At 44.5% G+C, this 26,819-nt stretch overlaps 1 protein-coding gene across 6 annotated transcripts in view; it reads right to left on the bottom strand.

Annotated features, from left to right (window-relative positions):
* cadm4 (cell adhesion molecule 4) overlaps positions 1 to 26,819 on the bottom strand; it is a 166,446-nt gene that overhangs the window by 7,866 nt on the left and 131,761 nt on the right. For all 6 annotated transcript variants that reach the window (XM_084358678.1, XM_084358679.1, XM_084358682.1 and 3 more), the window contains exons 3-6: positions 19,965 to 20,252; positions 15,401 to 15,562; positions 13,483 to 13,573; positions 6,713 to 6,885 (exon numbers count right to left, since the gene is read on the bottom strand). In XM_084358678.1, coding sequence (XP_084214804.1) covers positions 6,713 to 6,885; positions 13,483 to 13,573; positions 15,401 to 15,562; positions 19,965 to 20,252 — 714 coding nt within the window. The remainder of the gene's footprint in view (positions 1 to 6,712; positions 6,886 to 13,482; positions 13,574 to 15,400; positions 15,563 to 19,964; positions 20,253 to 26,819) is intronic.

Raw genomic sequence — 26,819 nt, 5'->3', positions numbered from 1 at the left:
CACATCACTGGATATATTCAAGGACACCTGGGGAAACTTCCAGCCATTTTTGTGTCGACCAAACTGGCTGTGTCACCGGAAGTTGGACCATCTCCATCCATGGTGTTTTAAGCCGAAGTGAGTGAGTGTTTTCTGTGCCTACACTCAACCAGAGCATAAGCACAGCGGTGTTACAAGAGAGTAAAAGAAAATTCGACCTCATCGAACATAAAGTTGCACTATAAAGAAAAGTCTGAACTTGGTTGTGGTTTGCAGAAACGTACGTAGCTAACATTTATTCTGGCGGTTTGGTAGAAAGTACAAGAACTGGCGGAAAGTTCTCAAACACAGCAATTGAGGCCGATGCCATTTCGATACCAACGACGAATGTTGCCAATTATTTTTTATCAAATTGACTTGACCTGTGTGCGAAATGGAATCGATCTCGACCCCTGCCAAGAGATAAAGACAAAGACGAATGCTGCTCTCGGTCAAGGCCTCTATGCCAGCTGAGGGGGCTAAAGAAGACATTTACAACAGGGGAAGTCATGCTTTAGAGCGGTGGCTGAAGGGAATCGCACCTGGCAGATTGACATTCATCTACGAGGCGATTGGAATATATAGGAACACATTCTCTGTCACTGACACATTTTCTATGGTACAATGGCGGGGCAGACAGAGACATTGTCTGTGACAGATGCATTCCCAATGGAACGGTGCCATGCAGGGACTGTCTCATTCAATGCCGAACAATAGCTTGGATCTTGACACATTCTCCGAATCAATAGCCGAGACACAATGGTAGGTTGGAGAGGTAGAAAGAGACAAGTTCATATTGCTGTTAAAGACAAAAATAATGGCTGACAAAAAAAAAAACAAAAAACAAAAAACACTAAGAGGGAGACGGAGGGGCGGGAGCGAATGTGCGTGTCTGCGTGTTTGTGCGCATCAGCACTTTGTGAGTGAATAACATGCCACTTCATCAAGCAATCTCCGTGAGACCGCAACGAGCGAGGTAGTCTATGTAGTGGAAGTCTGAGGGCACACACACACACACACACACACATGTGGACACACACACACAAACCACATGTTCAGGCACACTTAGATATTGGATAATTGGCCATGCGCACACACATACATCACACCTACAAAGGCATACAGGACTATACATACGGCGCGCTTACACACAAACACATACACACACACTGCCCTTTCTGCTCAGGAGTAATTTATTGGTAAGTATTCCTCTGTCTCTTCTCTCCCTTTCTCCCACTGGCCCTGAGATCATCAATCTCTTTTTGCACTCTTCTTATGTCAGCACTATACCTCCCCCGTCCTGCTATTTTTTCCTTTCTTCTCTCGAGCCCAGCGTGGTTTTCTTCTCTCAGTAAAGAAATGCACACGATGCGTAGTGTATTTTGTGGCAAAGACAAAGAGACGAGCGGAGGCTTTTTTTTTTTTTCCTTCCCTGTGAAGTAAAGTGAGAGAGAAACGAAAGGAAGAGAAAATTACTCCACAATTATCCGAGTATGTGTGTCCTGCTGCCGAGCGCCTCCTGTATGAGTTCCTATACGTTTCACGCGCGTGTGGATGAATGTACGTGTGCGCTCGGCTGTCGCTTGAGCCTGAGGATTAATGGCCGGGGTCGCTGCACTAATTAAGTGGACGCTGATTAATTTGCCGTGACCTAAAAATAGTTCTTTCTCACTAGTTCTAATTTTTTTCTTATCTTCCTTACAACATCTCTCCCGTCTTTATCCTTGTTCGTCTTCACCGAACGTCCTCCCCCCCCTCACCCCACCTCCCTCCTTCACTTTCCTTAATTCGGCTGCTTCTCCGGTTTCACTCCTCTGTGACTACGTTCCCTCACTGCCTCTCTTCAACTTAATTAAGGAGAATGCCATACAGCTGTCGTTCTCTTGGCCGATAGCGTCCCCCCCCCCCCACATCATATTGTTACTCATTAACACTGTACAGCTGCCAATCAGGCACGCAGCCCATGTTATTTCCAGGGATGGATGTGGTGGCACTTGCGATAATGACGTCGCTCCTCGTATCTCAGACTCGCAGGAGTGCGCCCGAGGATACCGACGCTGCCATTTTGGATGAGCCCCGTTATTCTTTCATGTTCGGTGTTCCTGATTATTAAGGGCCTCCTCGCTCGGAGCAGCGGTGGCTCCGGCTGTCGATCAACGCACCGAATGCCGGACATTGGTCACTGCTGGGCCCAGGAGGGCCGACGCTGATTGGCTAAAGACTCAATCAAATCTTGCTCAATATAGTTGAGTTGTCACGTGTGGGGGGAAAACAGCGCTTTTCAGACGACAGTTTTTTTTTTCAAGCAAAATTGATTCTGCGTTATCTTCGCCTGGCGCCATCTGCCACTCGCCCCCCAACCTTTTCCACTTTTATTCTCATTCTGTATTTTTTGAAAGTCGCACTTCATTATATGGAGCTCTGTGTTTTTCACTCCAATTATCCTGACGGCTCATTACAACAGCCGAGGAGACACAGGCTAATCCCTGGTCACCTAGCATTCCTCTCCGTTTCACTATCCATCCTTTCATCTTTTTATTGGCCCCCTCTGCTTTCCATGAATCCCCCCATAAAACCATTAGTCTATCTATTCTTCTCCACGCTCACTTCCTGCTCTCTTTTGCAGGAATACACACACACACACACACACACACACACACACACACACACACAGGCGTGCACACTCCCACACACATGCGTGTAAGTGTGTTACATATATGCAAACTAACAATTCTTATCTACCCATCTCTACCTCGCCCTCTCGCTCTCTCTTGATTTCTCTCTCTCATTTCCCACACTCTCTCATGCAATTCAATTCTAATGGGTTTTATTGGCTTGGCGATTCATCTGAGTGCAGCAGCTCAGTTCAATTACATAAGGGAGCCCTCTGGGCCCTCAGCAGACAATCTGCAACATTCTCCTCCCAGTCGCACGCACATGCATTCACGTGCACCTTCGGCGTATAGGCACACATAAAAAATCCAATTTCTGCTTAACAATGGTGGCACGGAGATGAAACAACCAACAGAGGCCACATCCTTTCCACATTCTGCTGATATATGCTGTGTGTGTGCGCGCGTGTGTGTGTGTGTAACGCGTATGAAATCGTGCGAGTGCGTGTGCTCTGTGATTCATTGAAAACCGTTTCCCGCATTTATATCATTAGCGACTTTCGGAAAGTTGCCGAAAGTTAATTTCATCGTATTAAGTGGTGCACACACTTACATGCGCGCTGATGAAAACGATCTCACCCTCTTTCTCTGATTCATAAACACATCAAAGCGCATGCACGCACACGCTCTCACGTCACGTACACACAAGTGTGACCAGTCAAATAAAGCTCAGCTTCAATGCATCACGTCTCTGCCACGGCGCGGGCTCCCTGGAGAGTTCCCCACCTCTCGCTCTCGCTTCTCCTTCGCCGGCATTAAGCTCGTCTGCCTTCATAAAGTGGCAGCGCCTAAAGCACCTGTGACAAATTGGCAGCCACTTTTGCCTGAGTTTGTACCGAGTGTACAGACCCTGATGGCAGATAACTCTCACAGAGGGAAGCATGTCATGAAACGAGAAGACGAGAGAGACGAGAGGGAGCGCTGATAGTTTTTCTGCACCTGCAATAAAATGGTGTCTTTTCTGCTGACTCATCCTTTCCAGCACACATCCCTCCAGCGCTCCCTGCCTGCTCACCTTCCTCCCCCGTTGCACCCTGGGATTCCCTCTGGGAAGGCTGGGAGCCAGCTAAACTGACATTCCGTTTATCTGATAGGCTGTGGTACTGAATGTTAACCTGCCTCCGACCTCCATCGTCCTTCTTCTCTTCCTTTTTTACATCCCTCCATCACCTCCTCCCTTTCCTTCCTGAACTCCTCGCTCAGCTGCACTCACTTCCCGCCGCGCCATACTCGCAGACGCCTCGGCCTTCTCGGGAGTAACACACACTGAACCGCAGCTGAACCAAGAGCGAAGGGCAAACCGGTGGCAAGGTGAAAAACAGTTGAAAGGATGTGGGAGGACAGGGGAGAGGAAGTGGACGGGAGGTGTAAAAGAGGTGAGAACAGCGGGCAGAGCATTCGAAAAGGAAGGTTGTCGAGGAAAGGAACGCAGAGAAGAGAGAGTGAAGAAGTGATGCACAAGAATCATTCTTCATATCTCCAGAGTCTTTTTAATTGAATAGCTTAGTTACAAAATGAGATTCAATATTTTAAAAAAATGAACAAAAATGACACCTACTTAAACATCGTGGGTGCTGGAATGAAGAGCACAATGTGGGTACGTGTTATGAGCTCTGAGTCATCCTAACATATTTTAGAGTGGAATCATATTTATTTTTCAATATTGACTGCTGAACTTCGCCTTTAATCAACAGAATGTAGCAGCTGACTAACGCCGTATTACACTTCAGTGTTTTATTCGCATTGGCAGTGATGTAAAGCGAAAGCCCCGTTTTACGGTTAAGTAATATTTACAAAGACACGCATGGATGTGACGGGTTCCTCTGACATGTTTTTGAGAATTAGCATCACGTTAGCCAGATTATTAGTTGTGACATGCAGGAAAATCAAGAGTGACTTTCAGGCGTCTACAGATTAATATGATGGCTGAATCAACAACTCTGAGCTCTTTGAGATAAGGTTTGAAACAATCTGCCCAGTGGGCGAGAACGTTTTTTTTTTTTTTTTTTTTGAAGTACAGCAAACCATCACTGATGTGGGGCTACAGCAGGAGGATTTAAGAAGCTGATTGCTGGAAATCCGTGGTGCAGAGCAGAGGAGCTGATGCCTGGCTTATGCTGGTAATGTGGATTCCTGCTCTTTTGTGGATTTTGGTCGGGGCGGTATTCCTTTACTTTAAACATAGCCTTTTTACATAATAAGAGAAAAAGGCGAGGTAAATCAAATTAATGACGAGCACAGAGCGACGGCGTGAAATAAAGGAGATGAATGACGAAACGTGGGGAAGAAGAAATGGCACAGGGATAAACAAATGAAGAAGACAGCTAAAAAAATGGCGAGGGAGGAAGCTGAGGAGGAGGAGGAGAGAGAGACGGAACATTTTTCTACAGAGGTGGCAACGCACATCAAAGCTCGACAGCGAGAGACGGAGACAGAAAGAGGGAGGGAAGTGGGTGGGGATGTCACCTTTCATCTTGCCACTGTTGCCACCCTTGATGCCTGTGGAAAGCTGCCATTTTGTGCGCCGTTTGATGCGAGACATGCTTGTACAAGAGCGTGCCGCTGTTGATTGCGTGTGTCCGCGCCCGTGTTAGAGTAAGAGAGTGTTGGTGTGATGGATGGATGAGGGGGCGCCAACCAAACAGCAGCCTAAAAACGTTACATAAGATATCATGTCTCCATTCCCTCCATGCGCTCCCTCAGCTTCTGATCTCCAAATCAGACGCTTGGGTGCAATGACAGGAGCAGCCAGTAGGCGGAGGTGTAGTTCAGAAGGGCAAACCTGCTGAGTGACAGTAGCGCGCGTGTAATCAGGCCAAACCCCGAACGTAACGGATGTGAAACGGTAGAAGCTTCTAAAGACGAGCTTGCTTTGCGATTTGGCTCCACCGCCGTGCCATTAAAATCTCACCGTTCAGATTCTGTCCCTCTGACTGCAAGTTTACTCACTTGTTTCATGTGTGGATTACACAGCATTAACATCAAAACCTTGTTTTCAAGTGCGCTTCAAAACGCAGAGATAAGTGAAGTGAAGAAGCCGGCCAATTTGTCACATTTTCTGAGGAATAACTTCACGGGCGACACAGGATCTTCATGTGATGTTGCGAGGCTCCGCCGTCGTCCTCAGTTTATCTGGGTCAACCTTCATTATGAATTTAGCAACCTTCAGTGAATCTAGGTGCAACATCTTGGAAAACTTGACAACAAAAGCCCCCTCACCCACATCTCCCTCCCACTCCGATGCCTCTGCTCAGGCAACGAGCAAAGTTGATCCGCCTGAATTCTAAATGCAACAGATGTTCGGCTGTTGTTTACCTCCAAATGTTACCGTGTAAAATTCAGAGTTTCAACAGATTCGGCGTCGTATTAATACTCCGAAACTACAGCGTGTGTTCACTCCTGTCATCTTTGCCTCCTCTGAGCCAGCTTGTGTTGTGAGATCCATTTAGTTGTCACAACATCTCAAATCTTTATTTATTGCACTTGAGGATGTAAGTTACTCTGAAATCCTTGAAGAGAAGCCTGGGTCACAGGGGACATGATGAATTGGTTCTTTACAAGATATAGCCTGAATAATGATGTTGGTGACTACTACCCGAGCACGGGAGCCTATGTCTTCTTGAGAAATCAATATCTCTGTTGAATCAATTGCACAGGAGGTTTAGCAGAGGTTTCCTGCTGTGTACCTAATCAGGAAAACAAATAAAGCTGAAAGACAGATGAGACAGGCGTCACGATTTAATGGGTCTGTTACCCAGTGCCAGCATAGCCGCACTCCAAAGACACTGGAAAGATAAAAGGATCAATAAAATTTAAAAGATTTCTCAAGAAAAAGAACATTATCAAAGCGCAGAAACAAGAAATGCAGCACACAAAAGAGCCATTGAACATAAAAATTATTCAGAACAGTCGACAATAGCCTGGGACACTTGGACTGGAAGTGAAAACAATGGGGGGAAATAAACAAACGCTTGAATTGTAAGAGAAGTTGGAACACATAACTGATTGACGTGGTTACTCACCGTACACCAATAGGGTGTAATGATCAGCGGCGCGTCCGTAGTTGTTCTGGGCCTGGCACAAGTACGTCCCGTTGTACGACTGGCTGAGACGGGAAATCTGTAAGGTGGGGCCGGAAATCTCTGCCCTCTCAGGTAAGGTGTCGTTAATCTTGGACCACTGAATGTTCCTGGGCCTGAGGGGAAGGAGGCAGAGAGAGGAGTGATGTTTGATGCTGCTGAAATACGGCGGCCACTAGCTCCCTTAAACTTTCCACTTTTTTTTTACTGGAGCATTACTTATGACAGAAATACACTCATCAACATTGGAAGAAGAGGTGTGGGGTTTGGATTGGGTGCAGCAGATCATGATCCACTGCCGTACTACCACACTATGAAGCAGCCCGATCTTTTCTCAAACCTAACCAGGTTGTTTTGGTGCCTAAATCCTGAGCAAGCTGTGACCGTTTCACAACGTTAACTACATAGCACACTTTAATTTACGTCACATACGTAAGCAACTCATGTCATTGGCATACGCCCCAATCTGTCGTTTAGGTCTGAGGATGTGTTGGACTCGTCATTGGCAGAAAATTAACTTTTTAAATAATCAATGAATTGTTTAAGCCATTTGTCGAAGAAAGATGTCAAACATGTGTTAGAAACACGCTGCTCAACTGTGAGGATTTACTGCTTGTCTCTGATTTAGATAAATGAATGTCTTCGGATTTGTGGGCGATTATTAATATATTCTAAGTGCCTGGTTAATTATTCGAAAGAAACAAACCATTAAATTAATTAATAATTAAAGTTTCAAACTTCAACTTCCATGACTTGACCCCGAGTCAGCTTCACACATCCTCCCATGTGTATACGCATATCCAAACATAACATTGTGCAGCAGCACAATATTCAACCTTTGTGTGCCATTTAAATACAGCTAGATTGTAGATTTAATTACATCTGCTGCTTTTTTTTCTATAACCTCTACAACCACCACTGTTAGAAAGAAATGCATTATTTAGTGATATCTAACAGTAATGTGTTTGCTTTCTTCACTCGTTTAAAATTACATGAATATTAATTTCAAATTAAAACATTTAGTAATCATATCACAGGCTCGAGTCCCACCAACGCTTTGTCACTGTGACCTTTGTGGAGTCGGCTCATTCACAGTCTGATCGGCAGATTCATGCCGGGTTGATAACAGTTTATTCTCTGTGCGGTCATTGGAGAGACTGATCCGGGGCGAAGCAGTTAGAGCAGAAATAGGACTACCGACAACTTCACAGTTGTCCCAATTACATGTTTTGTCTTTTTTTACATGTACATCACGTACACCACAAACATGTAGTGGCAGGAAACAACTGGCTTGGTTCAGAACTGGAGGGAGTGAGCAGGGGGCCTGTGTTGTCTGCAGCCACCTGGGCTATGCTGGCTGCTGCTGGGCAGTAAATGTGGGCTGGCTGCCTGTTAAACCATTGTGTCTAATTTCTGTTTCTACACCTGTCCAATACAAAGATGGGACACGTGAGTGCGGAAGGTTTTTCAGTTGTTTAAAGTCACCTTTGTGAGCCCCTGGGCCGAGTAACAAAAGTAATGTAACTTATTACTTTTGCACAGATAACCACACGACAGCTACCTCTCCAACTAATACCGCTAGCAGACTGCAAGTCTTAAGCACATTTAGCGAAAACTGAAGCGCTAAAGGGTTTTACAAATGAGAAAGTGAAAAGAGACAAGGGATCAAAGCACAGGCGCTGACGGGTGCTATAAAAAGAGAGGTGAGGAAGGAGGGTAAAGAAGCCCACGGGGGGGGACGGTGACATGAGAAGAAAGTATAAAAGGGGCTCGGAGAAACGAGCCAATGGCAACAGAGGGCTGCATCCTGACAAATAATGAGGAGATGGATGGTCAGAGGGCGACGATGGTGTGAAAGGGTTGGCAGGGGGGGAAAGGGGCGCAGATGAGAGAGAAATAGGGTGTCGGATGTGCAGGGTGGGCAAAGACGTAATAGGGATAGAAAACGTGTTACAGCAGGTAGAGGGAAGACGGAGAGGAAGAAGAGGCAAACAAAATGAATTGGTCATGAAAGATGGGCAGGCAGAGCAGACAGGAGGTGCGAGGATTACAGAGACATCCTGGCGAACAAGAAATGCGCGCGTGTGTACGTGTGTGTGCGTCTGGCTGAGTGTCACGGCTCTTGCCACCCCGGCCAGATTACAATCCTGACTCATCTGGGTTCTAATCCCTCAGGACGTCTAATTAAACCTCTTTTTTGCTCAGTCGCGCACACACTCCCGCTTATCCTACACACACTAAACGTCCACAAACAAAATCTCCGGCTATAGTTGTACTCCCGCAGAGTAATTCCTTCAAACGCTCGCACACAAATAAGCAGGCAATTACGTCAAATGACAAAACGTCGTCTCACACTCTCCTCCTAATAACGGACAAACAATGAGTGTACCCCTCCACCAAAAGGAAGTGGCATATAATTGGTCATTAATACTAAACAGGCAGTTAACAGGGCCAGGGAGCAGGAGGGAGGACGACAGGGGGATTGTAATGTGTGCGTGTGTGTGTGTGTGTGTGTGTGTGTGTGTGTGTGTGTGTGTGCGCAGTCCAGCGTGAGATGAGGGTCAGAGTCCAGAGCGGCCCGGAGTCCCATCTCTCATTGTCACACAGTCGTGCATACACCACACAAACACAAACACACACGCGCACACACACACCTACACACATCTCACAGTGTCCCCAACCGGCCGTTACAAAGCTTTAGTGGGGCTATAGCCAATACGCTTCTCAGCCAGTCCTCACTGTGGGATTTCACTTAAGTCATCACACACACACACACACACACCGGACAAACACACACGCGCGCTCACACTTTGGCTGCATGAAGCTTTACTGGGGAGCTTTAGTGGACTTGATGCCCACAGACAGACGGACCATCTAGGGGAGGGTTTAAGAGCTTAGGACCCAATACCCTTCTGGAAAGTGCACAAAGGGCTTCGAACACACTAGAAAAAGGCTTTGTTTCAAAGCCGGGTCTTAAAAGTGTTGACTGCTGATTGGGTTTCGTAGCTCTGGCCTCACACACATAGTCATATAAGTTTATGATATGTCCACATGTACACTCAATTTCTTCAATTTCCCGTAAACTTTTCCAACTCTTACGGACCCCGCTGTGCCTCCGTATGAAGCTCTTTTGCTCTGAATCCTTCATGCAATAAAATATGGATCAGGTTGTCTGTCTGGCAAATATTAAATGTCAGGTGATATCACAGATACACAACTCCCTCTGTTCTTTATCAAACTTGGAAGCACAATGCGTCCTGGGCACTATCCTCTCATGATTATAAAAATATCCTGATTGGTTTGATGCCGGTGTTAATATTGTCATTTTACATGTGATTAGACACCCCTGGTTGACTTCAATTACAGTTCAGCGATGATGCGTTTGGGTTTGATTGGCACAAAGGGAGCCTGCATCATTAGCGGGGGACAGCATGAGGCTGTCGTCAATTTTAAGTCTGTTTCCGAATCCTTTTCCAAGAAAGGAGCTGAAACAATTTGCTGTTCCTTTCTAAGGATAGCTTCTAGAAAGAACCAAGAGATCTTTATAGAGGTATTTATAGGGCATAATTACTTAACGTTTCCAAGAAAGAACTGAATTATGTGGCATTGTAATTATGTAGAAAGAGGTCAACTTGATATTCATTTTAACGATACATATTAAAGACAAAAGTAGAAAGGTCTCTTGCAGCTGGTTATTTTAAGATACTTCAGGGAGAAGCTTTCACACATTTTACTCTTTTTTTTTTTTGGAACCTGCATTGAGGGCTGATAAAGCGCACATGTTCTCCTTTAAGTGGTGCCCTGCTTTCCTCTCACACATTTGGTGGCGGTCCAGGAAAACCACTGTTTTCTGCTGCGGCCAGTGAAAAGCTCCACCGCCGGTGCAGGTGGAGGTTGCTCAAGGACGTTTGCACAATAGCTATTGAGAAGGAGAAGATTCGTTTTTGAGCAAGATGGATAGTGTTTACTTTAAAGACACACAGAACGCACAAGCTAACCAGCAGGATAAATGCTGGCATGTACATTTCGGCAAACCACAGATATGTTGAAACTTAACATTTCTTATGTTGTAACGGTGTTTCTTTAGATTCAGTTTTCTATTTTATATTGTGACAATGCTGTACTTATGGTCTGGTTAGGTTTAGGCACAAAAACACTCGGTAAGGGCTAGGGAGAAATATATTTTGGCTTTAAACCTGTTTAGGTCACCACAAAAATGGCTGGAAATTGTCCTGAGGTCTCCTTAAAAATATCCAGTGGTGTGACACTCACACATTTTGAAACTCCAGAGACCCTTTTCAGAAATATCCAGTGGTGTGACACTCACACATTTTGAAACACAGGCTCGAGCTACGGTCACTGGCTCTGCTGCCTTCTCGCATCTGCCCTTGAGAAGACGATCATAGACGTGTAATGTGAAACGACACATTTTGGAGAAATTACAATATAGGCCTATGAAAGGTACAATTGTGAACGTGTCCGTGTTTTGCAGAAACATTAACTACCAACATTTTATCTTGGCGACTGGGCTGGAATAAATGTGCCTGTGTCACTGATCATCTATCTGATTCTTCTCTACAGCCCATGAATCAAACCTTTGGTGGCCAAACTTATCAACTCATTGCTGTTTCTGTGTTCATCTCCGTGTCTAGATTCTATAAACTGTTTCCATCATCCAGTCTGATCTGCTGCCGTTTGCTCACATTAGTATTAGTATACGTTTCACACATTTTCATTGTTTTTGAAGATTGCTCAGAGAAAATCCATAGAGACATTACCAGATTCTTAAACTCATCAGTTTAAAGATCCTCTCCAGATGTTGTTTTTTAAAGGAGACATAAAATGCTCATTTTCAGGTTCATAGTTTTATTTTAGGTTACTACTATAACAGGTTTACATCCTTTACTGCTCAAAAAACACATCAGTATTCTCATACTGTCCATTGCTGCAGCACTGTCTGAAACGCTCTGTTTTAGCTCCTGTCTCTTTAAGGCTCTTCATCCTAAATACTCAGTCTGCTCTGATTGGTCAGCTCACACATGCCTGAGCGAGCAACACTAACAACAACAGAGCAGCTGTGCTAAATCAACTCCTACGTGCCCAACTAGCCGCAAGGCAGAAATTACGCAAATGTGTGACTTGGTGACGTAGTGTGATGTCACAAAGTCACAGAAATCAAGGCGGGACTACTGACGAGGCGTTTATGGAGCAGTGTTTTCTGTGGGAGAGAGGAGCTCTCGTTGGTGCGGACTTTGACCTTTTTAACTTTCAAGATCATTTACATGCACAAAAACATGAAAAAAACTGAAGGAAAGGGGAAAAAAATGAAAAAGCACAATAGGTGTCCTTTAAGATGTATATAAAATTTAGTTAGTTTATTTCTGATATGATTTTTCCACAAAACAACTTAAATTATCTTGTTAAAATCCTTATAATTGCATCTTCTCATTTCCCCCTCATTTAATATTACAGTATCTATGAATATGTTATTATTTTTCAGTTTTAAAGTTTAACTGTTGGACACAAAATTCCATTCTCAGTGTGCGTGCACTGGAAGATTCAAGTTTCCGAATCACACTTGTGTAATCTGAATATTGGACCGGGATCGGCTGGCAAACTATGTGTGATCATGCTCGGCATCCTGCCTCTTTAACATTGGGCTTTAAATGAGCACAGAGCAATGAAAGTGAAAACAGCCTTCTGCACATATCATTCTGCACAGTGAAGCTCAAACATTCAACTGTAGGAACAAAAAGAAAAAGACATGTTTTAAGTGGAGGGGGACTTTAACTTCGACACTTCTCTCTACAGTCTGTGGTTACAGCGATTAAGACCTTTGACTGTGACTCTTGCAGCCGTTGCAGGTTGCTGAATTCAAGCTTACATTACCCTTACACTTACAAAAGGTGCTCTGAGTAAATGTGCTACCTGATCTTGCCAGCAACAATTTTACCCTCCAAAAAGATTGGCAAAATAAAAGCAGAGCCCTGTAGGCTTGTCGCTGCCTCCCGCAGCTACCAGGTGTTTGCTGAAGTTACAACCTAAATGTCATCCGCATCACAGCTCAAAACAATTTCCCAAAACACTTTTAAACCTGTATACTCGCTGTCCCATATTTGCATTTCATGAAATTTTGTGTTTGCAGGGGGTTGTCGCCGAACTTGGCAACCTCCCGCATGTTGTCGTCAATCAAACGCTTTCTGTGTGTCCTTAAGCCGATTTGTCGAGAGTCATTGCGGCTTTTCAAGCACAAACGCTTTGTTCAGGCGAACCTTTTATACTTTCTGATTATTTTGTCAGGAATTCATTACAGCACGAGAATAAAATGCATACACACAGTGCGATGACAACCCCAAAAAAGCTTCACAAGCAGCTTTTAGTGCCAGCTAGTAAATGTGCCGGCTTCATATCTTGTGGGGAGAGAAAGGATGTATGACTCAATGCCGTTTTTTCAAACAACGTTATTATGTCATTATACCTCTTCAGCATTATCTCAAATATACTTTCAAATATATTCTATAAAAGACAAACAGGGCATCATTCACAGGTCAGTGACCTAGTGTCTGGTTTAGGACAGTACATGACACTATATGTGCCGTGCAGGATGAACTTGTCAGGTTCTATAGCAGGTTTGTGTTATTATTTGATATGTAAAAGTAAGGCATAGACAGCACAACAAAACAAAACACTTAAGCACATGTATACAGACTTACAGGGGGTTCCCGGTGACCGAGCAGGTGAGGCTGAGCGAGTCGCCCTCTCGCAAAATGCCAGTAGGAGGAACAATTCTCACTGTGGGTGCAACTGTGGGGAGAGAGAAAGGAGAGAGGAGGGGGGTTAGATGAATGAGTATGCATGTGAGGGAGAAAACAAGAAAGGCACCAAAGAAAACAAAATGGATCAAAATGATCAAAATGGAGCGACGATCAGAGAGGAAAGAAGAAGGGGGGGTGAAAAAAAAAAAAATCAGGAATGAGAGCGGGAGACAGCGAGGGAACAAAAAAGGAGGAACAAGGGAAAAGTGAGAAAGTGGCAGGAGGAAGGGTCTTTAACATCTGTTTCCACGGCAACCAGCCGACAATCCTACGGTTGAGACACCTGTTATCATAAGCAGCCCACCGCTCCAGCAGCTGCTGTACTGCACTTACTTCAGTAGCAGAGCGATGGGAAGCCAAATCCACACTGACAGTTGGTCATTATTGCCAGTCGTCTGGCTGGAGGAACCGCCGGCACACAGATTGACAAAACTGTTGAATATTAATCACTCTGATCTATCAACAAACATTGGTATACGTGTGGCAAATTAATTGTACCAAAAGACTGATGAATAAGTACTTCCTGAAGAATGAGATCACAAACTGAATGCATCTGAAATGTTCCACCGTCCGAGGTTATTGATATAATATCACGTCAAACTATTAGTAATACTAAAATGACAAGAGAACAAATGGAGCAGCTGAATATTTGGTTGACTTGGCTTTGTTGAAAAAAGAAAAAAAAACTACTTCAGCATCCTTTTTTCATTATCAACAAATCACTGGAGATCTAAATCTGTGTGATCTCATCTGATGTGCTTCTGACGTGACTTTTTTTTTCTGAATTTAAAAAAGGATCTTCAAACAAAATAATACACATAAATATCATTATTAAATAGTAATCATGCTGAATTGTCGGCGAGCGTCAGTTTTGTTTCTCCTCACATCAAAAAACAAAAGGCGAGACAATTCCAAAGTAAACTAGTTCGAGCAAACACAACATCTTTGATAGGATTAGAAAAAAAGAAAAGGGGGATTTACTTTTCATAGACATTAAATAATTAATTTCAGACTTTCCCAAAATGGATATAGATTATAGCTGTCTGACATTTTCAAGATTAATCCTACTGAACCATCTACAGATCTGTAAAAATATTGAAAATTCAGCTTAAAATGAAAATATGCTTCTATCTGGGCTTGTTGCCCTGACTGAATATTAGACTTCAGCCAATAATAAATTTAAATCTCCCGCAGTACTTTTTACTGCTTGGCTTTTGCCTGCCTCCAATGGACATGATGTGATTTCAGAGCACACTAACTCGGGCAAATAGGCCAGCAAAGATACATCACTCCCAGAACAGGACCGGGATCCTTGCACATACTAATATGACCCAGGTTTTCTCAGCCGACGCTGGTTAGCTTCTTAAACCACAAGCCGGGACCCTAACCTGGCCGCGGGCCTGTTTCTGCCAGCTCGCGGCATGACAAGATTTGTATGCATTAGGTTTTAATGAGAGCAGGTCTCACACAGGGCAGCTCTGACTATCACTCTGTTAAAATCCTGGACTTTATACAAATGAGCTCAATTCTAAAAATGAGATATCCACCGTTTGAAAAATGAGGCTGCTCTACTCGGACAAAATTATGGCTGGCATTAAAGTAAAAAAGTGTAATGAATAGCACTGAAGGCGCAACTTAAGTGACAGAAATACAGATGGAATAATTTGTGTGTCTGAAATATTTGCCAATGAACATTATGTTAGTTCATTTGTTTCTGAGATGGATAGAAAAGGCTTTGGCGTAAAGTGCACACACACACACACACACCAACACCAACACACACACACGACCGCACTAGCCTGGAGGAGGGACTTACAATACACATCCAGACGATAGTGTCGAATCCTCTTCTGCCCGCCCAGCGCTGGGTGGACCGCCTCGCAGCTCAGCGCCGCCCCGTTGTCTTTCCTTTCAACCGGGATCCGGATGGTGCTGGACACGCTGAACGTCTTCCCGTTGTCCTGCTGGGATACCACACCTGGAGAGAGATGGAGAGGATGAGAGGACGGTGGCCGAGAAAAAAAATGTTCACAGGCAAAACATGCCCCCTTCTTTCCTTCTCCCCGCTGAGACATCACACGTACGCAAAGAGACAGGGAAAGAAAGAGGAGACTTTAAAGGAGAACGTGGAGGTGGATGGACGAAGTGAGCAGACTGACGGGGAAAAAGTTAGAAGAAGTTAGTGACTGATGAATGAGCTTATTTTACAGCAGCACTATACCTATAGAGGGGAGGATGACATGACGGAGGAGGACAGAATAAAAGAGAGGAAAGAGAAAGCAATTTGCATCCATATTTCATGGCAATTATAAGCAGCCGAACTGTTTGTTTGCAGATGGTGAATCAAGCGAATATATTTTGTGTGCGTGTGTGTGTGTGTGAGTGTGTGTGTGAGTGAATAGAAGAGACTGAAGGATAAAAGAGAGAATATGCATAACCGAATTGAGATTTTAACTGCAGCAGACACAGAGGGAGAGAGGGGGGCGTCAAAGGACCAGGGTGAGAGAAGAAAGGCAAAGGAGAGAGGGACTCGTGGGCAGAGAGAAGGAGGGCTGCAAAACGGGCCTGATAGATGGGAGGCAGGGGAGGGGGAGAGCGAGGAGAGCTGAGGCGAGACAAGCCCCGACATTAAAGAGGACGATAAGAGCGCCAGGCCAGATTCAGAGTGAGGGACAGATGTGAGAAGCGAGGAGGAGGAGAGACAGAAGGAGGGAGGAGGTACAGCGGGGTGACATGGTCACGTATTTGGGGGGCGGGGGGGTCTGTGCTTGTTGAGGCAGAATACTACGATATTACTTATATTGCGCTGAGTTTTCATTTATTGCTGGCCAGCGAATAAAAGCAGGCCCAATCGAAGCGTGAGAGACGACGGCGGCGGGTGCAGATGAGAAGGAATCGGGGAGCGGCGGGAGAGATAGCGCCTTAATTAAAGAGTGCTTTCCCATATCTGTTGGGATCTGCCTCTAACCTTTAGTGTCACAGTTCATTTAACTCAGGGCCGGAAGAGAGGGGAGGAAGAGAGGGGAGAGGAGAGAAAATCGGAGGAAATGAGAGGAAACAGGAGGAGAAGGGAAACAGGGAATACGAGAGAGAAGGGATATGAAAGAGATGCAAGCAGTGGGAGGAATTGAGAGGAAAAAAGAGAGAGTAAGAATAAAGAAGAGGGAGAGGAGAGACAGAGAGAAGAGGGGAGGAGAGGAGAGAAAACAGAGGAAGAGCAAAGGCAGCGAGAGGGGAGGAGACATGAAAAGAAAGGAAGAGAGGGGAGGAAAGAGGAGGAGAGGGGAGGGATAAAGAAGAGATAAGAAGGGAGGAGGAGGGAGAAAATAGGAGAAGAGAGGAGAGGATATAAAAGAGGAAAAAAGTTGAGATGAGGAAACAGGAGAAGAGGGAATAGGAAACGAGAGGAGACAGGAAAAGAAAGGAGGTGAGAGGAGAAGGGAGAAAATAGGAGAGAGTAAAGGAGTGATAAGAGGAGAGGAGGAGAAACACAACAGGAATCCAGATGCGAAGATAGGAGAGGAAATAAGAGAGGAGAGAAGATGAGGTGAGGAAACAGGAGGGGAGGGGAGGAAAAGAGAGATGATGAGACAGGAAACGAGGAAGAGACAGGAGGAAACGGGAGAGAGTAGAAATAAAGAAAAGAAGATGAGAGGAGGAGAGAGGAGAGAGGAAACAGGAAGATGGGGAGGAAATCAAGAGGAGAAGAGAGGAGAGGTGAGAAAATGGGACAGGAGGGGAGGAAATGAGGGAAGATGGAAAAAGATGAGAGGAGAGGGGAGGAGACAGGAGACAGCAGGAATAAAGAAGAGACAAGAAGAGAGGAGGATGAAGATGAAGGAAGAGGAGGAGGGGCAGAAATCAAGAGGAGAGGAAAGGAGAGAGAAAAGGGGGCAGAGGAGAGGAAGAAAGTGGACGAGAGAAGACAAAAGTGAGGCCCTCTTAAAGCCATTCGCAGCCAGTAACCAGGGTGAAGAGCGTCATCACTGAAATGTAAAGGAAATAAAAGAAATGAGGATCGGATGAAAAGGAAGAGAAGGAGCAGAGGGGAAGGACGGAGGAAGTGGAGACAGAGACGGTGACAGGCGTGTTCTGACGGAGGAAAGAAAGGGAAGAGATCGGATGAAAGAGCCGTTGAGTGTCAGACAGAAATAGAAAGTAAAAGAGACAACGGCTGACACGAAGTTTGAAAGGACAAAGCTCCGCTCAGTGCATGTCCCCAAAACTGTTGACACCAGATTACCTCACATTATTTCACGTGGTCCGCGTGAGTTATCTGAAGGCACCGAGTATGAATTCATGAATAACAATAACGGAAACGCGTTTGACAGCGATTTGTACTTTTAAACAATGTTGTCTGTATTTAATGAAAAAAAAAAAACAGAAGATCAATTGAATAAAAATGATAGCCACGAGCCTGAGTGAGAATTAAACGCTGCATAACTTAGTTAGTCTCCGTGAGTTTTTGTCAACCGAACAAGGTTTTTGAGGAATTCAAATCCAAAACGTGGCATTATCCACAAACGCTGACTTAATGTTGGGAGTGAAAGACGAAAACTCTCGGGGGTCAAATAGACTGAAGGCGAGGGGAAGGATAGGCATCAGATGTATTATTGAGCGAAGGGCCCCTTTAACTGAGAGAAGCAAAGGGAGACAGCGAGTTAGAAAGAAGGATAGATCAAGGTAACAGACTTGATGGAGGGGCTCACAGAATCAGCAGAAGCGAAGGAGAAGAGAGAGACGATGGTGAATTAAAAAGAGAGCCTTTGTGCGAGTGTTTGAAAAGGAGGTGGAGCGGGAGGAGCAGGAAAACTGGAGCGTACGAAGCATCTGTGCTTTCATGTTATGGTGCACTTGTGAGATTATGTGCAAATAAAATGAATCTGAATTTTGAAGAGAGAGCACGGGGATGTATATGGAGAGAGGGGGAGATGTGCATCTGCTTTGATTGGGAAAGAGTTTGATGAGTGGACATATTTAGACAGAGAAGCAGCGAAATCTTTCAAATACTGGCTGTCTACTCGACACAAAGATCAACACATGTAGATGTAAACATCTCCCGTGAACTTGTGACTCTCCGCCGAAGGAACGGAGACGGAAAAGTCACATCTCCAAAAGTGTGTTTGATCATTTGAAGCTAGATCGCTGCCTATAAATATTACAAAACAACCAGTGTTGGAAAAAAAGTACTCAAAAATCATACTTGAGCAAAAGTCAAGATATCGTGTTAAAGTATTACTTTGGTAAAAGTGAAGGTCGCCCGTATGAAGGGGACGTAAAGGTCTTAGAGTATCTGATATTAAATGTACTTAAGTAGCAAAAGTCAAAGAAAACTCTACTCATATTTGTCTCTGATGCAGCATGTAATCTTAAGTAACAAATACATGTACTGAGTAAAAAGTACAATATGTACCTCTACCATGTAGTGGAGTGGAAGTATAAAGCAGCAGGAGATGGATGATGAAGTACAGTACTTGAGTACATGTACTCAATTACATGCCATGAGTGGAAACAGCAAACAGAAAACTCAACAAACAAGTTCTAAACACTGTATTTTAGTTTTTTCAAAAATGACGTAGTAAAGTAACAAAGTACATTTACTTGAGTACTGTACAGGTACAAATTCAAGGTGCTTTACTTGAGTATTTCCATTTTATGAAACTTTATACCTCTACTCAATTACACCTCAGAGCTAAATATTGTACTTTTTACTCCACTACATTTATCTCACAGCTTTAGTTACTATTAACTTTTAAGATTACTTTTAAGATTTTAGATAAACTTACAGTGTTGTAAAATATCAGTATCTGATGTTAAATATACTCAAGTATCAAAAGTACAAGTAAAAGTAAAAGATACATACATACTGTACTATGGGTCGAATGGATGTTTTTTTGTTTGTTTGTTTTCTGATTGTTGATAAAATAAACCAATTTTAAAACTACTTTGGCTGTGATGCAGCATGTAATCTGTAAAGTAACTAGTAACTAAAGATATCAAATAAATATAGTTGAGTAAAGAGTAACAAGTACAGTACCTCAAAATTGTACTTAATGGTAGTACTAAAGTAAATGTACTTAGTTACATTCCATCACTACAAAGAACAGAAGGAAAAAGGAGGAGGGAGAGATTTGGGAGCCCTGCAGCCAAAACCTACATTTTTTTCCCCATTTATCCATCCATCCATCTTCACCTGATCCCATCACCTGATCGATCTGCCATTCCCTCTGTCAACCCATCAATCACCCATCCATCCATCCTTCTTTTATTCAGCACTCAGTCTGATATCATCCACCCATTCCACTTCACCTCCCCCTTAATTTCCTCATTTATCTCCCATAATCATCAAACCATCCATCTGTCAGTCAATCAGCAGGTACCTGGTATCTCCCTGCCATTACGAACCCAGCGGAGGGTGGCGGCCGGCTTGCTGCGCGGCGACACACAGGTAAGCTCCACCTCGCCGCCCTCCACGGCCTCCTGCTTCACCTCCACCGTGGGCGTCTCCGGGGGCACCAGCACAGACAGCGTGGCCACCTGGTGGTGCGTGGAGTCCGTGTAGAGCTGGCAGAAGTATCCGCCCTCATCCGACACGCTGACGTTGGTCAATGTGATGCGCACCAGCCGTGGCGTGAAGAGCACCATCTGGAAACGGTCGTCCTTCAGGGCTGGAGGGTTGGGTGGAGATGATGGAGAGAGGGGCGGAAGAGAGACAGCGTGGGATTAGGGTAGTGGAGGGAGGAAGACAAGATGGGAGGGGGAAAAGGTGGGGAGGTGCGACGGGAGAGAAGATGGGGGGTAAGTGGCAGGAAGAGTGGCAAGGACAAGAAGAGGGAAGGTGAGTCCATCAATCAGTGGTGGAAAAATCACAATCTGTCTGTGAAGTGAGACTGAATACCAATAAATATCACACACTGTATTCATATAAATAAAGAGTCAAAGTAAAAACAAAGGGAGGAAAAAAAACAACAGAACTTCTTTTATTCTGCCTCGATGTAACTGACACAGAGCATTAAGAAGTGTTTTTGTCACGGTGCTTTGCTTGCTTGATATACACCACACACACACACACACACACACACACACACACATGCACACACAGATAAGACTGTCAAAGTGAGTGCCATATTAAAGAACTTCTTTAAACCCATTTCACTGGCAGACGTTTGCTTGCTTTATTTTGAATTTGTTTTCAGAGGAGAGGCTCCTCAGGGAGCAGGTCTGTACCTCACTAACAAATGCACTTTTTCACAGTTGGCAGGCTGGTCAATTACAGACTGTTTTTACCTACGCGACCCGAGATAGATAATCAGACCGAAGTGAATTATTATCATTTTTATTCTGTGGCTTTTATCCCTTTATCTGGACAGTGACAGGTGAGAGAGAGACGACATGGCAAAGGGCCCAGACTGGGATTGAACCTGGGCCACTTTGGTTTATAGCTCATCCTTTAATATATGAGGCTCGAGCGAAAGTTCAGACAGGAAAGCTACTCTTTCTCAGTCCCTATTTTAAATTCTCACACCATCCTTTCATTTACTCCTCTCTCTCATGCTCACTCATAATTGGGCTGTCATTATCTGTGTTCGTTCACATCGGCCGGGCACATCGATCCAATAGCACAGCGACACACCTTCACCGTTAGCCTATCATCTCGCTGCTGTCTTTTTAAATATGATGGTCTCCAGCCTCTAGTTGAAGTAGCACTTGAAGAGCAGCTAAGATGACATTAATTATGATGTTTCAGGAACGACACAAACATCAGTCACAAGGCTATAACTTCAGCTTGATTGGTCAGTTGCAATGAAGGTGCTGGAACAGCAGGAATTATGACGTTGCCAATGCCAACGCCAGTACTTAAACGTGGTTATAACATCCAATAACGCTTTATGCGGTCTATGCCGTTTATGTAGATCTACATGTAAGTTAGATTTCTCCAGGCTCATCACTTTAAGCCTGTGGTGTAGATAAGGGTCAAAATCATTATCTAGGCTGTCATCGATCACACATGGGAGAAGGTTGACTTCAGGGCTCCTTGCCACAGAGACAGGTAACCTAGTATAAACAGCTACGAAGTCGCAGTAGCGAACAGGTTGTGGTAGCTGAGTGGGTTAGGCACAGGACTTCGAGAAGACGAGAGTTCTGTGTAAGTCATTGTTGATGTATTCAGACGTAGATGTAGATGACACATTACTTTTTTTAATGTATAAAGCTGCTGAAAGCTTTAGTAGAAAAGAGTTCACGGCGACATCACGTCAGGGAGGATGTCCAACTGACGGACAGGCTGATCCGGATGACGGCACAGCTTCCACTTTGCAACTATTTTTAAACCATAACAGGACAACTTGATTGGATGTTCAAACAACAGTCAATCAAGGTCTGTTGTTGGCCGGGAAGGAAGAGATTCTGTCGGTCTATTATTAACTACCTCTGTCTCATCAGAGACTAAATCGGTTCCTGGCTTTGACATAGACATCCGGCCCCTCACCAGTCTTACTTTTGGCATTTTCCCTGTGCCAGAGTCATTGACTAATAGATTATTTTTCTAACCAGGGAAACAACTGTCAGAGTCAACACTAGACTCCAGTTGAATTGCTGGACAAACCCTCCATGTGGCCAGCAATTCAGAGGTCTGGAGCCAGGCTAGTGTGAACCTGTACCACCCAGGAGGAAGTAAAATAACAGCAGTTCAGACCTGTAGATGTAGGTTCGCTGGTGTTGCAACTTGTGGGCCAACAAAGTGACAGTTGCTGCAATTGCTTTCACTTTTCTTTGCCGATAAGGGTGCAGGTTATTTGAAGTAGAGGTCCAGAGCTGTTGGGCTGGAAGTGATTGCACTGTGGTTGTGCTGCTCTGACATTGGCTGGCCCTGGTCGCAGGCACTTTGCATCAATAACACCACGCATGCTTTCTAATTAATGTCTTTAATATATAATGCCTCTTTGCAATTGGCAAACCACGCAAGAGAAACAAGGGCTGCTTCAATCGAGCAGCGCGCCATTCTAAGCTTTGGAATCAGTTATTTCTTTAGCCCCAAGATAGTTTGCTCTGTATTAGCAAACAGTCAGCTCTATCTCCCACGGCCTGGAACGAGACCAGGGTTTTCACCGCCTTCTAATTTGTGATGTCACTCCCGTGGACAGCTCTGCAGCGGAAAAAATTGCAAAACATGGGAGAAATAGTGGCTCTGACAGCACCCAAGTCGATTTTCTGCTCTGGAATTGATAGTGCTGCTAAATCTAAAGCTCGGTTTGATATAAAAAGTTCAGAGGGAGTTTGCAAAGCCGGTCTCGATGGAGCGGCTCCGGGCTGTACATTGATACAACGAAACAGATGTCTTGGTTCTCTCATTTCCAGCTTTGAGCGAAAGGTTTGTATTCATTCATTCCCTTTGTAACTACTCGCTTTATGCCTCTCCAAGCCCATTCCTAATTAGTGCCCGGCATTTTTATTGTTAAACTTATTAGCTTTTTAATCATTATTGTTTTACTTGCTGTGAAGCACCCGGTAACACTTTTGAAAAGTGCTATGGAAATAAAGCTGATTGCACAACCGAAAATTATTTTGGGAATGTTATTAAATTGAGTGGCGCTGCCCTTTGAGTGAGTCAGTGAGAGACAGGCTAAATAATACAATTGGGCACGGCGTAAACACTGCAATTCAGCATGGAAAATAACCAAAGATTGAAAATGAAGAGTAAAAATGGGTCGGCTTTCTAAAGACTTAATTCTTACAGCCAATCCTGGACCTCAGGCCAATGAGCTACAATACATGGTGCACAAAGGGAGAAAAGAAAGGACGGCACAGTGAGAGGGAGGAAGCGGAGAGGCGAACATGGAATAGTGTTCCTTTTGTTACCGAAAAATAAAAAAGAGCGGAATCAATGGCGAGAAAAATGCTGATAATAACAAATAACGCTAATAACAGTCTGCGGGTGACAGTGGCTCGATGTCCATAGATTCTCATTTAAGACTCACTTTGTATCGACTTGACTGTGAAACCTCTCCCTCACCCTCCGTCTCTATTTTATTTCGGCTCCTCTCTGCCCTCCTTTTGTGTTGGCTTTGGCTCACAGCAGACACTTCCCTGATGTAACAACCGGCCATCTCGCGGCATAATTCATCACAAAACAGACACTACAGTATAGATATTGGCTTTGTGCGTGTGCATGTGCAGGGAGAGGGAGAGCGGATGAGGGAGGAAGAACGAGAGAAATAGTCTAATATCGCCACATAATGCGGCAGGCGGGACAAAAATAATATGGATAGAGACAGAAATCCACAGGGATGTCAGAGAGAGCGGCCTGGAGCGATGGAGTAAGTCCACTCTTCCTGGAAGTACACCAAACTAATCTCTCCGCCCCACCCCCAAAATTTCCCCCTCCACCGGATGGCAGCAAGAGCATTGTTGGAGAGCTATTCCCCACAGATAGGTAAATCTTTTTTCCCTCTCCGCACTAAATGGCAACTAAATGTCAGACTTCTGTTCAAGTCCAAGTTCACCTTTATTGTCCTATCTCATTTGCATGCGGAGGAGAGTTTCCAATAGGGGGGAGAAAGAGAGCGATATGGACCACTGAGGAGAAAGAGTCCATTTGGTAAGTCTCACCGCTCTGTTATAGCTATCAGTCCCCACAATCCCATAAAACACACCCCTGACTGGTCGCTCACTTGCAAAAACAGGCAGCCTAATTCGCAGCACTTGCAGCAGCGTGTCTTTTTGGGCAGTTAGTTTGGAATGGCTCGGCACAGAAAGGACTCAGTTTGTTAGTCCGATATCTGGGCGGCAGATGGGCAATAGGCAGAAATGGAAGGGGCCTACAGCGAGTGATGGAGCAAACGTGGAGGCAGAGAGAGCCAGAGTGAGATGTAATTTACGCTCCCAGAAAATGTCCCCAACGAGGCTTTCCGGTGCTTACGGGAGCCAAATTAGTTACGGGAAGCCATCTATACTTTATACCTTGCCTAACCTTTGGATCACTTCCCGGTGCTGTGTCTGTGGGCTCCCTTTCTTTATTCTCTCTGTCGCTGTGTCTTTTATTACCCCCCTCCTCAACCACCTACCACCACCACCACCACCGCTCTTTTGTCTCATTCCCCCCCACACTTTTCTTTATTCTTTCTCATTTTCACTTTCATTCCAGCTTTCACACCCCTTCTCCGTCCTCGCTCTGATTAGGTTTCATCGCGCTTTCCGAAGGGGGCAAGCCCATGTCTCATGGGAGAGCAGACGGGGCGGCTCTGTTTAAATACTTAATGGAACTTACCGGTAGTGCTGATCTGGTGGAATTGAGGGGAGAGTTGAAAGCCAGGTTTCCCAAAGCAGCGACCTCAACTGCCCAATTAAGGTCGCTCCGTGATCGAGGTGACTAACAAGTGAAGAAAATGTGCGCCGAATACAAGTATTTGAACGCCGTTGCGGCGAACGATAAAAGAAGCTCTTCTGTCGTCACTATTTTTAAGTCTGTGTTCAGCTACTGTTCCCGGGGGGAGTGTGGGAGTCTTGATTGTCAAATCAATGTAATTACAAGTGCTGGAAGTTGTAATGATTAGAAGATTAGAATATGTGTTCAAGTGCAAACTTCAACCGACAAAAATATCCTGCCATATGTTTGCAAACGGGAAAGATCTTGAGTTATGAAGTTCTGTCCCGTGGTAAAAAAAACACAGGTTCAAGTATGCCCTCGCCCTTCCTCGACAGCTTGAGCGCAGTTTATAGGCTAATGATGTGAAAGTATTGCCGGGAATGTCCTTTTAACCTCTCTTCAGCATGTGGAGATTTAACTACAAGGTTAACTACAGAAAATCAGCACTGGATCTGGCAGCCATTCATTTTCTTGACACTTCCACAAGCCATTCCTTTAACCACAGTACCAGAGTGGATGATGTCTTCCTACTTACTACAACACACTACTAGACCTTGAATTTATTTGTCATTTTATATGCTGGAGAGGTGATGAATATGCAGCAAGTTTATGCGAGGCTGGCACCAGTCACTGCAGCTGCAGCACAAGCTCAATGTCACGAGGCAAAATACAAAATCTGTCACGTTTTAAATCGAAAATTCTGCCTGACGCTCAATTAAATTCAAGGATTCTTGAGTGACAGGTCAAAAATATGGCCTGAGCAACGGTAGCATATTGAGATTAAAATAAAATACTGCGCACGAGTTTCCCGTAAGCTGCTTTGGAACACAGCAACATGCAGCAAAAGGTAGTCTGAGTGGAGTCAGCTCAGCAAACAGACTCTCTGAGAGTCTAAAGCAAGCCGGGGAAATGAACACCTGTCACACAATTACGACCGCAGAACAATACTTTGCAGAATGTGAACTGATCAAAACGATTTTTGATCAGCACAACTTTTGGAGGGACTGGATGAGCTGACCATTCAGTGAACTGAGAGGATCAGATTTTGGGTGTAGATAAAAGACACTGCTGAGGAGTTTGCACAATGCCAAGCTCTGTTGAGCAGCGAGTGAGCGCTCCCTTCAATGGGATTTGGGGTTTCCGATCGGCTGCACCACCTGTTTGAGCCAATTCCTACTTTGGATCACTTCAACCGTGTTTTTGATATGGTCTGGTGAAAAGTGCTGCATAACTTGCACACAATACACTGTGAGCTCAAAACGCAAAAAAAAATCCTCTGTTAATGAGTCTCTGTTTACCTGCAATAGTTGGCTCATTTGTGATTTTATTATGGTTTGCCAATTCTGTGCCAATTTGCATTGGTCAGTGGTTTTTAGATGAAATCAAGCAAACTAAATCCAAATATTTGTTTGCTATGAATTTGTTGATCATGCAGTGTGCTTTAGTTGTTTTTATGCATGCTTTTTTGCATGTGACCTGGGGGAAAGATTGGGGCATTTACATATTTTTGTACAGCCAATTATACCAACTGACACCCACTGAAACCTGGCTTTTGTCTTGTGTATAATCGGCATTTACTCCCACGTCAATTGACTCTGCAGTAGTCACGGGTATTTATCCCGGACGTCAATTTTTGCCCCTGGTCACACCGGATGATATGACGCGTGTTGACGTTAAGGATTCGGACATGTTAATACTTCTCTATCTTTCAAACTCAGGGCGACTGATGGACTGAAGTAAAAGATATTAAAAAAGTAACCGATGATCGCTACTGAGCATGTGCGACTCTCAACAGGGATTAGACAAGAAGCGAGATGTCCCACTCCTTAACATCTTCTGTTATCAGCTCCGGAAAAAAAACGACGTGTCT

Source organism: Pagrus pagrus, assembly GCF_965226575.1.
Source record: "Pagrus pagrus genome assembly, chromosome: 7".
In the NCBI taxonomy this organism is placed as follows: Eukaryota; Metazoa; Chordata; class Actinopteri; order Spariformes; family Sparidae; genus Pagrus; species Pagrus pagrus.
The sequence above is the reverse complement of the archived record's forward strand: the minus strand, read 5'-3'. Positions and strand labels throughout refer to the sequence as shown.